This window comes from Tetrao urogallus (genome assembly GCF_951394365.1).
Source record: "Tetrao urogallus genome assembly, chromosome: 13".
Classification (NCBI taxonomy): domain Eukaryota; kingdom Metazoa; phylum Chordata; class Aves; order Galliformes; family Phasianidae; genus Tetrao; species Tetrao urogallus.
The window spans coordinates 2,791,998-2,804,828 of NC_136826.1; the positions used below are offsets into that span (position 1 = coordinate 2,791,998).

General features: G+C 51.6%; 2 protein-coding genes across 3 annotated transcripts; one reads left to right on the forward strand and one right to left on the reverse strand.

Annotated features, from left to right (window-relative positions):
- Positions 1–2,304: 2,304 nt before the first annotated feature.
- On the forward strand, positions 2,305–4,007 carry SLC25A5 (solute carrier family 25 member 5; the record flags this gene model as incomplete). The annotated part of the gene is made up of 4 exons (XM_079541967.1): positions 2,305–2,415; positions 2,529–3,015; positions 3,121–3,261; positions 3,850–4,007. The coding sequence occupies 4 exons, from the start codon at positions 2,305–2,307 to the stop codon at positions 4,005–4,007; spliced, it is 897 nt and encodes a 298-aa protein (XP_079398093.1).
- A 5,784-nt stretch (positions 4,008–9,791) lies between these two features.
- On the reverse strand, positions 9,792–12,364 carry STEEP1 (STING1 ER exit protein 1; the record flags this gene model as incomplete). Of its 2 annotated transcripts, XM_079541725.1 has the most annotated exons (7): positions 9,792–9,854; positions 10,875–10,967; positions 11,088–11,177; positions 11,678–11,816; positions 11,916–11,957; positions 12,038–12,155; positions 12,241–12,364. In XM_079541725.1, 7 exons carry the CDS (start codon positions 12,362–12,364, stop codon positions 9,792–9,794), a joined length of 669 nt encoding a protein of 222 aa, XP_079397851.1. The 2 variants fall into 2 exon arrangements, with proteins under 2 accessions (XP_079397851.1, XP_079397852.1); XM_079541726.1 differs by lacking the exon at positions 11,916–11,957.
- Positions 12,365–12,831: the final 467 nt, after the last annotated feature.

Here is a 12,831-nt window from a genome sequence, read left to right on the forward strand (position 1 = left end):
GAATGAAAACTGAGACAAGTACAGATTGCATCTTCAAAACATTAAGAAAGTTCAGATTGGATTTTTTTAAAGTACCCTGTGATAAGAAGTCATCAGAAAATGGTAAGCAGACTAGATAGACAAATGCAAGCAATTCTACTGAAATCTCCTCTTTAGTGATAACGGGTGGACGTGGCATTCTGCAGATGCAGAATTATCCTCAGTGCATTCACACTCCAGAATCCACTCTTCCATTTTTGAGACTTCCTTAAGAATAATGATTTTGTACATGTCTTTGGCACAGCAGTAAAAATAAGCTGCTGCAATTGTGTTTTTGCTAATAGACTGTAACACACTGGAATGACAATCTTCTAAACGTAGGTGCTTACTGGAAATCTTTTTCCCTTTCTCCTGTGTACGCGAGTTATTTCAGGCTTAGAAAAAAAGTTTTCCTGAAAATTTCTAACTAAAATATCTTCTGAAAAATGCAGACCTTAAGTGTGTAAGCTATTTCAGAGCCATGAGCCTTACGATGTTTCTCAGTATTCTCAAAGTTCTATTTTTATGCTAAACTACTTCTCAGTCCTTGTGCACAGACCCTTGTGCTGCTCAGAACTTGCCTGCAGAAGAGCACCGTGCACACGTCCTCTCATTTTCCCTCTTGAACTTCTGCAGAACTTCTTTAGGTTGGAAACTCAGCACAACCACCAGGTTGTCACTGGTGCCACTGCCCTCTCACCAGGCTCTTTCAAGCAATGTAATACCATTATCTGAGATAACTTTAACACCTGCTTTGCCCCTGGCTCTGATTGTTGATGTACCCCACAGCTGAGGTCTTGTGGTATCTCCAGCAATGGACTTGCTGTGTACTGCTATGATGGTTGGTTTTCTTCTCAGAGAGAAGCACGGGTGTTGGTAGCAAAACTCAAGATGGTAGGGAGCAGTCCTTGTGGCTTGTGAGCCAGGTGGAGGCTGTAAGTATTCCTGGCTCTCATCAGTCTGCCTAGTGAAGGTGTTCCTCTGTGCCTCAGTTTCCCCATCTGCACAGTGTCATAGCAATACTGATGTTTATTTGATGTGTATGAATAAGGAAACGTGACTTGTGAGCAAGTTGGGGAAGCACTGATTTTTGAACAATGCTCTTATCTGTTCAAAGCATAGTACTCGGATTTTTTGGTGTGGTTTTTTTTTAACTGATGTTGTATTTCTAAATAGATGTTAAAGATTGAATGATGCATATAAATATTTGCTCACCTCTTTAAACATCTTGAGAGCCAAGCGAGTCAACAAGGTACCTCTTGTTTGTGATATGCCACTGACACCTCTGTTCATTAACTTTGTATCAGCCAAGCCTCTCCATGTGTGATTGCATCTTCTTAGAAGGAAGAGCTGGGGAGCCACGGGCTCCTGAGTCTGAACTCATGGAGCAGGTCCTCCTGGAAGAGATGTTAAGGCACTTGGAAGGTGAGGTTGGTCTCTCCTATGAAGAAAGTCTGAGGGACCTGGGCTTGTTCAGCATGGAGAAGAGAGGGCTCTGGGGAGACCTCATTGCAGCCTTACAGTGCTTGAGAGGAGCTGACAGTGATAGGACGAAGGGCTGTAAAATAAAGGAGGGGAAATTGTGGCCGGATGTCAGAAATAACTTTCTGCAGGCCCTGGCACTGCTGCCCAGAGCTGTGTGCACCCAGCCTGCAGTGGGATGGGTGGGCTGGGCCCTGGGCAGCCTGAGCAGGGGGGCAGCCAGCCTATGGCAGGGGCTGGGGGAGCTTTAAGGTCGTGCGGTGATTCTGTGAGAAACCCCTCCGCAAGGTAACAACACTATTTCACGGAGCACTCAACCAACCTGCTTCCACTGCACGTTACGTGGCGCGGCAACGGGGACCGAGGTCACGGAGCGGCCCTGGGCTGAGCCGTGGGCGCTGTGCGGCGGCGGCGCGCGCGTGCCTGCCTGCCGGCCCGCCGCTGTGCCCGAGGCCGAGTGACGAGGAGCAGCGCCGCGGCCGTTGACGCGGCGGGAGCTCACGGAGGGCGGCTCTCAGCCCGCGGCCGCCGCCGTCGGGCCCGGCCTTTTCGCGGGCTCCCGGCCCGTCTCCCGCCCCCCTGCGCCGCTCGGCGGCCCGAAGCCCCGCCCCGCTGCGGCGGCCCCGCCCCCTCCCGCAGCCAATGGGCGGGCGGAACGCGGCGGCGCGTTGCCGTGGCGCGCCCCCGCCCACGTGTCCGCCGCCGCCCCTATATAAGGCGGCCATTTCGGCCCCGCGCCCGCCTCGCTGCCGCAGCGCCGCCTCCCCTCTCCTTCCGCCCGGCCTCGCCTCGCCGCCTCCCGCCATGGCCGACGCGGCCGTGTCCTTCCTCAAGGATTTCCTCGCCGGGGGGGTGGCGGCCGCCATCTCTAAGACCGCCGTCGCCCCCATCGAGCGGGTGAAGCTGCTGCTGCAGGTGAGCGGCGGGACGGGGGCGGCGGGCGTTCCAAGGTCGCCGCAAGGAGAAGGGGGCGGTGGGGGGGCGGACGGGAGCGCGGAGCGGCGCTGACGGCGCTGCGGGCCTCGCAGGTGCAGCACGCGAGCAAGCAGATCGCCGCCGACAAGCAGTACAAGGGCATCATCGACTGCGTGGTGCGCATCCCGCGCGAGCAGGGCGTCCTCTCCTTCTGGCGCGGCAACCTGGCCAACGTGATCCGGTACTTCCCCACCCAAGCGCTCAACTTCGCCTTCAAGGACAAGTACAAGCAGATCTTCCTGGGCGGCGTGGACAAGCGCACCCAGTTCTGGCGGTACTTCGCCGGGAACCTGGCGTCCGGCGGCGCTGCCGGCGCTACCTCGCTCTGCTTCGTGTACCCCCTCGACTTCGCCAGAACCCGCCTGGCAGCCGACGTGGGCAAAGCCGGGGCCGACCGCGAGTTCAGCGGCCTCGGTGACTGCCTGGTGAAAATCTTCCGCTCGGATGGCCTCAGGGGTCTGTACCAGGGCTTCAACGTATCTGTCCAGGGCATCATCATCTACAGAGCCGCCTACTTCGGCATCTACGACACCGCGAAGGGTAGGTGGGGTGGCGCGGCGCTCCCGTGGAGGTGCCGGCCCGCATCCTGCACTGTGCGTGCTGCCGGCTCGCCCGCTGCTCTCACACAGAACCTCTCTCCTGCAGGAATGCTTCCTGACCCAAAGAACACCCACATCGTGGTCAGCTGGATGATTGCTCAGACGGTCACTGCGGTCGCCGGTTTGACCTCCTATCCCTTTGATACAGTTCGGCGCCGCATGATGATGCAGTCCGGCCGTAAAGGAAGTAAGTCGCTCCTTCCCTCCATGTGTTAGGAGCTGGTGGGCATCCCTGAATCAAGATGTGGCAGCAGGTCTGAGCTGGGGGCAGGAGTGTGCTGCCTTTCATCAGGGCCTTTAAATGTCGCCTTCTGCTTCTGCAGTCCCCTCGTATCCTGCAGCTCACAGAGATGTCAGGTAGGGGGCAAACAGATTGGAGCCTGTGGCATCCCTGTAAGGGGAACATGCAAGTTGGGTTTGTTCAGTAGGTAGAATGGCAGAATTTGCCTGAGGGTGCAAGCAAACTCATGTCTCTGGGCTAAGAAGGGATGTCCCTCAGTGCAGGCACAGCCTGGCTGACTGTGCAATAGCTTTTGGGTCTGGAAGTGTTGGTGTCTAGCAAATATTAGCTGCTTTCTGCTCAAACTGGTCCATCCAGCCTCTCCTGAGGGTAACACAGACCTTGTGGATGAGACCATAGGGTAATCTCATTCTCTAAAAGTAAGCCAAGAAATGGATGCTTGAGGTTGTAAAACTGCCAGATATGCTAGGTTGGTTCTGATCTGGATTTTGGGGGTCATAGGCACCAGGTGTCTAACAGTGTCTGTTCCCACAGCTGACATAATGTACACTGGCACTATTGACTGCTGGCGGAAGATCGCCCGGGACGAGGGCTCCAAGGCGTTTTTCAAAGGTGCCTGGTCGAATGTGCTCCGAGGAATGGGTGGTGCTTTTGTCTTAGTTCTGTATGACGAAATTAAGAAGTACACATAAGTTATTTCTTGTTTTGAACTGGCATGTTGTAATGTTATCTATGACCATTCATGGACTTGTATGAAAACTGTCTAGTTACTAACAGTAACGGATGATATTTATACAGGTTGGCATGGGGTAGGGACAACCTCCTGCCCCATCTTTATCAAATCATTCCCACTGCTGGGACTCAAACATGGTTTCTATTTCAGTCACTCCTGTTTAAAGAGTACGAAGAAATAAAAATCTGACGCCAGCTTTACTCGTCTAGTGGTTGTTCTTGTAGCAGCTGCAGTGTGAGGGGCCGGGGCTCTCTGTGCAGTGATTGTGGAAGGGGAAGATGAAGCCCTCCCTGCATGATGCACTGACTGTGGGCTGCAGTACATGAATGCAGTGCAGCCTGCTGAGAAAGTGTTTCCTTCCTGGAGGAGGTCAGCAGTGAGTGCTGGTAGTAACTAAGGGGCATGCGCTAGCTTTGTGCCACCAGAGCTGCCTTGGGGCTGTCTGCCACTTGGGGCTGATGAAAGCTCTTTTTCAAAATGCCAAGTGCCAGAACCTTTTCCTGTGAAGCATCAACTGTCCCAATTGGACTAAACATCTGGGAGACCAGAGGAATGTATTAAGGAGTATCCACAGCAGTCTGGAAAAGCAGAGCCAGCATCGTGTGTTCTAGCTTAGAAACTGAGCTCCCTACTTGGACATGTTAAAACCCAGCCAGAGAAAATAAGTGTGGGTAATTGCTGTTCTTTCTGCAAAGCCCCCGGCTAGACTTGTCCTTGCATGGAGGTGTTGTGCTGCTGGGTTGAAGAAAGATGATGCCTGTGCACCTGCTGGGCCTGCCCGGGTGGGAGATAGCTCTGCAGGCCCACTGCCTGCTTACCATCAAGCTAAGCTTCTCCCAGTCTCAAGTTTGGTGGAAATCCCTTCGTACTGATTGGGCAATTTGGGGAAAATGCAGTGAGACTCAGGAATGTGTGTGGCTTGGCTTTTGCCCAGACTCCTTGGGGGACTGCAAGCCACACAGAACACAGCTGTCAGCTCAGTGTGGAGGCTGCACTGGGCTGACTATGCTGCCTCTGCTCTTTGCTCCTCTGGCTGCTCAGACCTGCTCGAAGCGGTTGATCCCAATCATCAAAACGGATCTCAGCCACTGTCTGAGGCAGGTAAACACACTTGTGTGGCAAAGGGCAGTAGTTTTTGTTGCTGAAATAGAACTGGGGCTGCTGAGCACAAGTGCAGCACCAGCTGCTCACAGCCAGCATGGTTGGGTCAGTGTGAATGGGTGTGTGGGGTGCTGCTGGGGTGCGAGGACGGTGGCACTGGTTGGTGCAGGGCTCTGTGTGCCAGTGGAGAGGCAAGAGCCACGCCTGCTGCTTTCCAGCTGTCCTTGAGCTCCTGAGCGGAAAGGAAACAGGCTGAGCTTTCCTGTGAGCCATGGTGGGCTGCGCCTTCCAAAGTGGCCACCAGGCAGCCAAGCTGGGGAGCCCCTTGCTAATTAACAGAGGGCTCGCTGAGGTTATCGCTCTGTGTTGCTGAGCCCCCTGGATCTTTTGGAACATTTCCTTTCCTGGTGGCAGCAGGTGGGCTGGAAGCCAGGCCCTGCTTCTGCTGCCCATGGCAGCACGTCACAGGAGGGCCAAGATCCTTGTTCTTGCAGGGATCTTCTTTATAAGCAATGTTTTCCTGTGAGAAATACTGTTCTGCTTCCCCTTTGCTGGTGGCTCGTGGTGGCTGAGCTCCTGCAAGGCTGCTTTCCTCTCAGCCCCTGCTGGCAGCTGTAAATCCTGACTGATGAGCTGTTGACACAGGCAGGCTGCCCACAGGCTGGTGGTAAATATTTGCTAGCAGCTGGCAGGTGCTGCATGGTGCAGAGGGCTGGCAGCAGCTCGGCGTGTGGCTTGTCCTGGGCAGGGAGAAGGGTCACAGGAGCAGGGGAAGAGGTGGCTTTAGGTCACACAGAGAAGATCGATACTGCGGCATCCACCCAAAGTGTGCTGTGGGCAGAGATGATGAGCAAATCAGGTTTGGTATGCACAGCAGCGGCCAGGCCCTGGTGACATAGTGGCAGGGCTGGCCTCAGTAATGGGATGGCTGCCACAAGTGGGCTGGAGGTTGCCAGTGCAGCCCAATGGGTCTCAGATAACAATGTCAGGAGCTGAATGTAGCTGGGCTTGGGCTGATCTGCCAGCACTGTTACACAGCCACTCGCCTTGTCACCCCAAAAAGGTAGTGTGCATTTATAAATATCCATTGCAACAGTCCAGGGAGTCATAGCAAGCTGTCTGTGTACTGGCTGCCACACAGCCCAAGGCAAATTTTAATAGCTCCAGAACAATTTGCCTCCTTCAGGCTCTGAGGCTGAGCTTTGTGTGGTACCCAGCCCCATAGCTGCCCCTGGGGCTGCCTCTGGGCTGAACAGCACTCACTGCAGCTTGCTGGGCTCCCCAGTTACTCTTTTACCTCCTGTGGGGGATGCTGAAGGGCACTGCCCATGTTTAGCACCCACTTGGCGTGCACCACCCCTGCATGCCCACAGTGGGCACTGCTGCTGCTCAAACCCAGCAACGTGCAGTTTTAAAATGCCAGCAAGCTGGAGTGCTGCCTGGCACCCCAGCATGCAGGGTGGTGGCAGGGGACCCGGCTCCCGGGTACAGCTGCAATTAACACCAGCAATTCTGGTGACTGCCTCTGCTCAGTGCTTGCAAACTGTGGGGTTTTATTTCACACATCATAAGGAATAAGGCAGCATTACTCCACGCAGAACTGTTCCAACACGGCAACTCAGACCATGTTGCTCCTAAGGCTCTGGGAAATTGGACTAGACAAACCCATGAAACACATCAGTGTTGAAATTGGCCACGTGTGACATTACTTTTGGAACAGATTTACATTACTTTTGGAACAGATTTGCCCCTCCATTTTTAATTCACATGCTGCCTTGCAGTACCTCCACATCCAGACAAGTTCTTACAGAAAAGCTCAGCTAAACAATAACAACCACCACCAAAACAAACCACTGTTACCTACCTATATTTACACAGACATAAAAACTAAGGCTAGCTTTCACAGGAGCACAAAATCCATCCTTTGTCTGATGTCAACACTGCTGCTTACTGCTTGGGTGTAAGAAACTGTACAGAATAGCTATTTAGTCTGCTAAGGTGCTTTTTGTTCTGAATTGAGGACTTGAAGTAGGAGCCCCTGCTTCCTGTTGCTGTTGTCAGATAACATCTTTTAGCTCATTTAGCTCTAGAAATGCAACTTCAGCTTGATTTAAATCGTTGTGACCTAGATGGAGTTAGACTTGTTCAGAAATGCATGTTTAATAACGTACCGTGTCAGTCTGTTCTGTAGATGTTCCAGCCACACGTTGTGTAACTACTGCATTAAAAATATCTAAGAGTCGGTGAGGTTGGCAGAATGCTCAGTTCTCTTTTTGAGTCTGTGAGAGTCCTGAGGGAGGCACAGCTGTCATTACAAAAAGGCAACAAACACCTGATGTGCATGGCCTGGTATTTTAAAAGTGAGAAAGAAAGAGTACTTTTGTTGTGCTGCTAACACTGCCTTTAAGGCTTGAGATTTGCAGCTGGAGAACTCGATGACAGCGTTAATAGCTACTCTGGACAACCTGCGCTGAGCCGCTGGTCACCAGGTTTTATTTGTGCCTCATCAAATTGCAGACTTTCCCAGCCCCGCCAGCAGATCCTGTACACACTTTGGCTGAAGTCCTGTGTTTTGTCACTCCTGGCCTTAACCCCAAATCTGAACTTTACTGAACTGTTGGCTGACTCATAGCCCAAGACTTAAAACCACTGTATTTAACAGGTTCTTAGGAGAGGGTGGCTTTTCTTCTTTTCTTTTCTGTTTTTTTCCCTGCTGCTTACCTGGCTTTGGCAGCCCCACTTCCACTGGCAGTTCTCCACTCCCAACCCTAACCAACTCACACCCCAGCTATAGGTCTAGGGAGAACCCAGGGTTAACAGTTGGTACCCAAGCCAACAACGCACTCGAGCAGTCAGCTCCTGTGATTCTGCAGGAAGGTGCACAAATAACACTGGTCTGCAGTGGGCTTTTGTTCTTGGACTGTCTCGAAGCAGAGCCACACCTCATCGTTTATGACAACTGCAGACAGTGAAGTTTGCATCCCAGAAGACTTCACACTGTTCAACACTGATTTTCAAATTTCAAAGCTAGCGTCCATCTCTGGCTCCTACTTGGAAAAAAAAATTGGATTTATAAAGACATTAAAATACAGGTGCTAGCCATAAAGTAAACCTAGTTCCAAGAGAACAGGCAGATGAATTCAGCAGCACTTCATATAAGAACGAAATCTTTCTTCTGCCCTTTCTCTGGGTCCTGGAAAAACATTTCCTTGGCCGAGGGAGACCAGCTTCACTTTCTTTAGGGCTTGGGCAGCTCCAATGTTCTGGGTAAGGCTGCACCCTCTCATCCCCTTCCCAATTATTACACATCCACTGCCTTATGATTGCTCTAGAATTAGACTTTGGATTAGCTGAAGATCAGCACTGAATAAGGTCAGCACTGCTCAAGTTAACTTGAATATGTGCTTACCCCACCTGGCATTAAATCAGCACGCAGGCCCCTGCCTTCCAGAGCTGACCCAGACATCCCCCATCCAGGCTGCCTGCTCTGCAGCAGCTCTTTCTCACCTCCCCATCCTATCTTCCCAAGGAAAGAGGTATGCATCCTTAATCTAAGCAGACCCAAGTTTTCCCATTTAAGGTTATCAAGTCAGATGGAAAACCTATACTGATTATAAAGAATCTTTCGTAAGAACTGTGTGAAATGAAGCATTTTGTATATTGCTTAGCTGCCATGTTGTCATATGCAGGAGAGTAAGAACACCCCAGGAAAAAAAGTATTTTAGTTCAGATCCACCAAATGGCATTTAATCCCAAGTAACAGTGGGACAGGCTAGGGACCACTGTTATTACATCACATAAGATTAAAAAAAACCTGTTTCCCAAACAAGTTAGTTCATGCAGCGATTCTTAACATTGTCTTTGTCCAAGTCTCTAAGTGTCAATGTATTGAAAACAGTTTTCTTCATGTTCTACAATTCCAACAGCTGGTGAATTCAGAGATGCAAGTGAACTCTGCTTTAAATGATCAGCAGTCACATCAGTACTTTCCAGCAACACATTTATACTCCTGGGAGGTGTAATACTCTGGCAGGTTTTGTTTTCAGCAGTATAAAACAGGGCTGGATTTCATGTTCCCGTAGCCATCAGTGTAATTCCATACAGCTGCAGTTTTCCAGTGTTCAACAGTGGCTAAGAATTGGAGCCATGGCCAAGCATGTACTGGTTACCTGCAACAGCCTGCCTGCTGCTCGTAGCCCCAAACCTCCTGAGCCATTCCAGCCTGCCCTGAAACGGCATGCCTCTAAGAATGCTGCACGTTTTGGATGCATTTTAAATTATCCCAGTGAACAAAGCTCACTTTTGTAATGATTTTGCTATACAGTTGACCTGTCTAATACATTTATGGGTTTCTTACACATTTCAAAACCATCAAAATGAGAAGACAAGTACTTAAAAGTGCACTGAACTCACAAAGGCACCCAGCAAAGATTTTCTGGCTGCAACAGCTTGCCATTGTGTAGAGATTCAGTTTCCACAAGGTTTCTAATGCTGTTCCAAGTACTGAAATTCATAGCAGAGTACCAACTACACCAGAGAGAGAGTCATCTTCCAAGCTTGTTGAATGCTGTCTTTGCTGGCAGACCTGCATAGTTTCTGGTCGCTTCATTTGTCTCCAAAGACACAGCAGATGTGGAGTGCTTCATTTGAACTGGTTATCAATCAGTGTTCCTTTCATCTTGGCTTTCTTGGCTTCCAACTCAGCCTAAGAAAATTATGACATGATATCTCAGAACATTTCCTTTCAGTGCTCCAGTGAGTTGTGTCTTTCTTATTCTAACATCGCAAGCTTCTCACACCAGAAACAAGAGTAACTCAGTTCTTTACTGACTCCCTCCTCCCCTACAGTACAAGGGGACTGCCTTTAAAGTCATAAGATGTCCAAGTCTAACTGCACAGGTGACCATTTCATAGAATCACAGACTGGTTTGGCTTTGAAGGAACCTTTAAGATCATCTCGTTCCAACCCCCTGCTATGTGCAGGGACACCTCCCACGACAGCAGGCTGCTCACAGCCCCATTCAGCCTGGCCTTGAATGCTTCCAGGGATGGGGCATCCACAGCCTCTGGGCAACTTGTTCCAGTGTCTCACTACTCTCATAGTAAAGAACTTCTTCCTAATATCTAGTCTAAATCTACACTCTTCCAGTTTAAAACCACTTTCCCTTGCCCTGCTGCAACCTACCCTTATAAAAAGTCCCTCCCCAGCTGTCCTGTAGGCCCCCATCCTGAGATGGAAGCTGCACACTTTTCTCCCCTCCATCTACTACTCTCCTGCCACAGCAGGTAAGATCAGCTGTGATGTTCTTGCTGCTAATTCTTCAGGACACTTTTGTGCTGGTAGCTGTTGGCCTGCCCTGACACCTCAAGGTAAGGACCTGCTCTGTCCAGCATGCTTGGCAGCACAGCATTAGAGATGCTCCGACTGGCTGAGCCTCAGCATGGTCCCCCCAGTCTGTGTTCCCTGAACGACAGGCTGTGCAAATCTCCCTGCAAAAGCTCTGCTGTCTGCTCTTCAGTTAGTTCTGTAGGTAACTGTACAATTTTACATTCAATAAATCTGGAACATCTCTATTCATCCTGTAAAGAAAAAAGAAGTCTTCCCAAAGCTGCTCGTTACCCATGACCTTACCAGGACTTCTCTACATTCAGAGCAAATAGCTCCTGTATGCAAAGTTAAGAGTTCTGATGGCCTTGTGTTCATCACTAAAAACAAACCACTCACCAACTCCTGTAGCCTTCTTTTGCTCATTCCTTTGCGTTCCAGCTGTTTCTCAATCACTTTTGCATTCTGTGCATAGGAATCTGCAATCTCCCTCTGAAACACAAACAGCATCGCTTTGCAATAGCAAACCCTGAACATCAACACCTCATCCAAACAGTGAGATGTCAGCTCTGAGCATTGGCACGACTGCCACCAGGGGCAGACAAAACTCACTGCTTCGATCTCCTCTTCTTCTTCATCGATTGTGGAAACAGTAACAGAGCTGAACTTGCCCATGTCTTTGGTCCGTTTGGTCATCATCACCTAGATAAGAAGCAAAGCATTTTGTTAAAACTTGGGAAAAGTCTTGAGATTATGGGTTATTTCCTCCTCCAAGACTTTTAAGGTTTCTCATGCAAGTCACTAAGATCACCTGAACTCAGCTGATGGCAAAGAAATACCCTCAACAGTTTCTGGAATTAGCGATGTGATTATCAGAATCAAACTCACTGACACTTCAAGCCAGATTTTGAGAACCGCCACACCTATTACTGATCTGACCTATTCACAAATGGAGGCTTTCAGGTGACTAAGCTTCAAAATAAGGCAAAGTCCAGATTTCCAAATTTCTTTTGCTTTCTTTGTGCTGGGACTTCCAGATGCGGCAACCTCTGCAGTGCTAAACTTAAGGCAAAGAGGGAGAAGACCCAGAACTGAGTTACGGTTCGCAGGTCCATTTCATTCTTCTTTCTTCCTTAATATGTGATTTCACTTACAGCATGTTGAAAAGGGGAGACAGCCCTTTCACTTCTAGAGCAGATTACCTTTTTGGGAGGTTCTTGCTTCTGAGTATATATGTTGGTTTTCCCAAAGCCCTGTCCAAACTTGACCACAGCACCATCGACAATGAAAGTCACCGGAGCATTCTTCTGTTGGTGCTGGTAGAAAAGCAGTAATCCACACCTGGAAATAAAAGCCCATCCTGCCATGAGCAACCCCGGGTTCTAGGCTCTTGTAGTCAGCAGACCAGCTAACAGTTGCCAACGGAAACCACTCACTCACTTGCCACACTTCTTCCTGAACTGCCGCTCTATGCCTTCGGGCCTGCGGGAGAGACAGGAGACGTCACGGCCACGCCGAGCCACCCCGGCGGGTCCCCCCGTGCCCGGCCGCTCCGCGCCAACCTGCGCAGGAAGACGGTCTCCTCCTCCTCGGCGTTGCAGAACTTGTGCGCGTGCTTGGCGGCGTCGATCACCCGGGCGCGGTCCCGCGGCCGCATGGGCAGCTTCTCCAGCTGGCAGTCTGCGGGCAGGAGACCGCCAGGATAGCGGCACCGCCCCGCGCACCTCCCCCGGCCCCGCCCGCCGCCCCCGGCCGCCCCGCTCACCCAGCACCAGCACCATCTGCCCGCACAAGCAGTAGTAGACGTGCAGCGGTTTCTCGCCATCGTCGTACTCCTCGCGGTCGCGGGTGTCGGAGCAGACGACGGAGCGCGATACCACCTTCGGCATGGCGACGGCGGGGGACGGGGAGTTCTGAGGCCAGCGCGCAGGCGCAGTCTACGCGAGACCTCCGGTAGATCCGGCACGACTTCCGGTAGATCCGGCACGATTTCCGGCAGCTCTGAGCTGTGGCCCGAGTGGGCGGGACTGTCCACAGTGCGGAGGGAGAGGGGAACGGGAACGGCGGCACGGGCAGGCCGGGCTCTCCTTAGCCCGTCCGTAAATGAAGCGTGAGGGTGAAGCTGAGGAAGATGGGCCGCACCTAACACCCCCACCGGCAGAGACAGAAGCTGTTTGCTCTTGAGCTCCGTTACACACACGCAGCGCAGGCCGTTTCCCCCAGAGCCGCCGTTCTCACGCAGATCGGGCGCACAGCCCCGCCCCGAAGCGCCCCCGCCGGGCCCGCCCGCGTTCCCGCCTCACGGCCCGGCCCACCAGCGCCGCCGCTGGGGAAGGCGGTTCCATCTTCCCCGTGA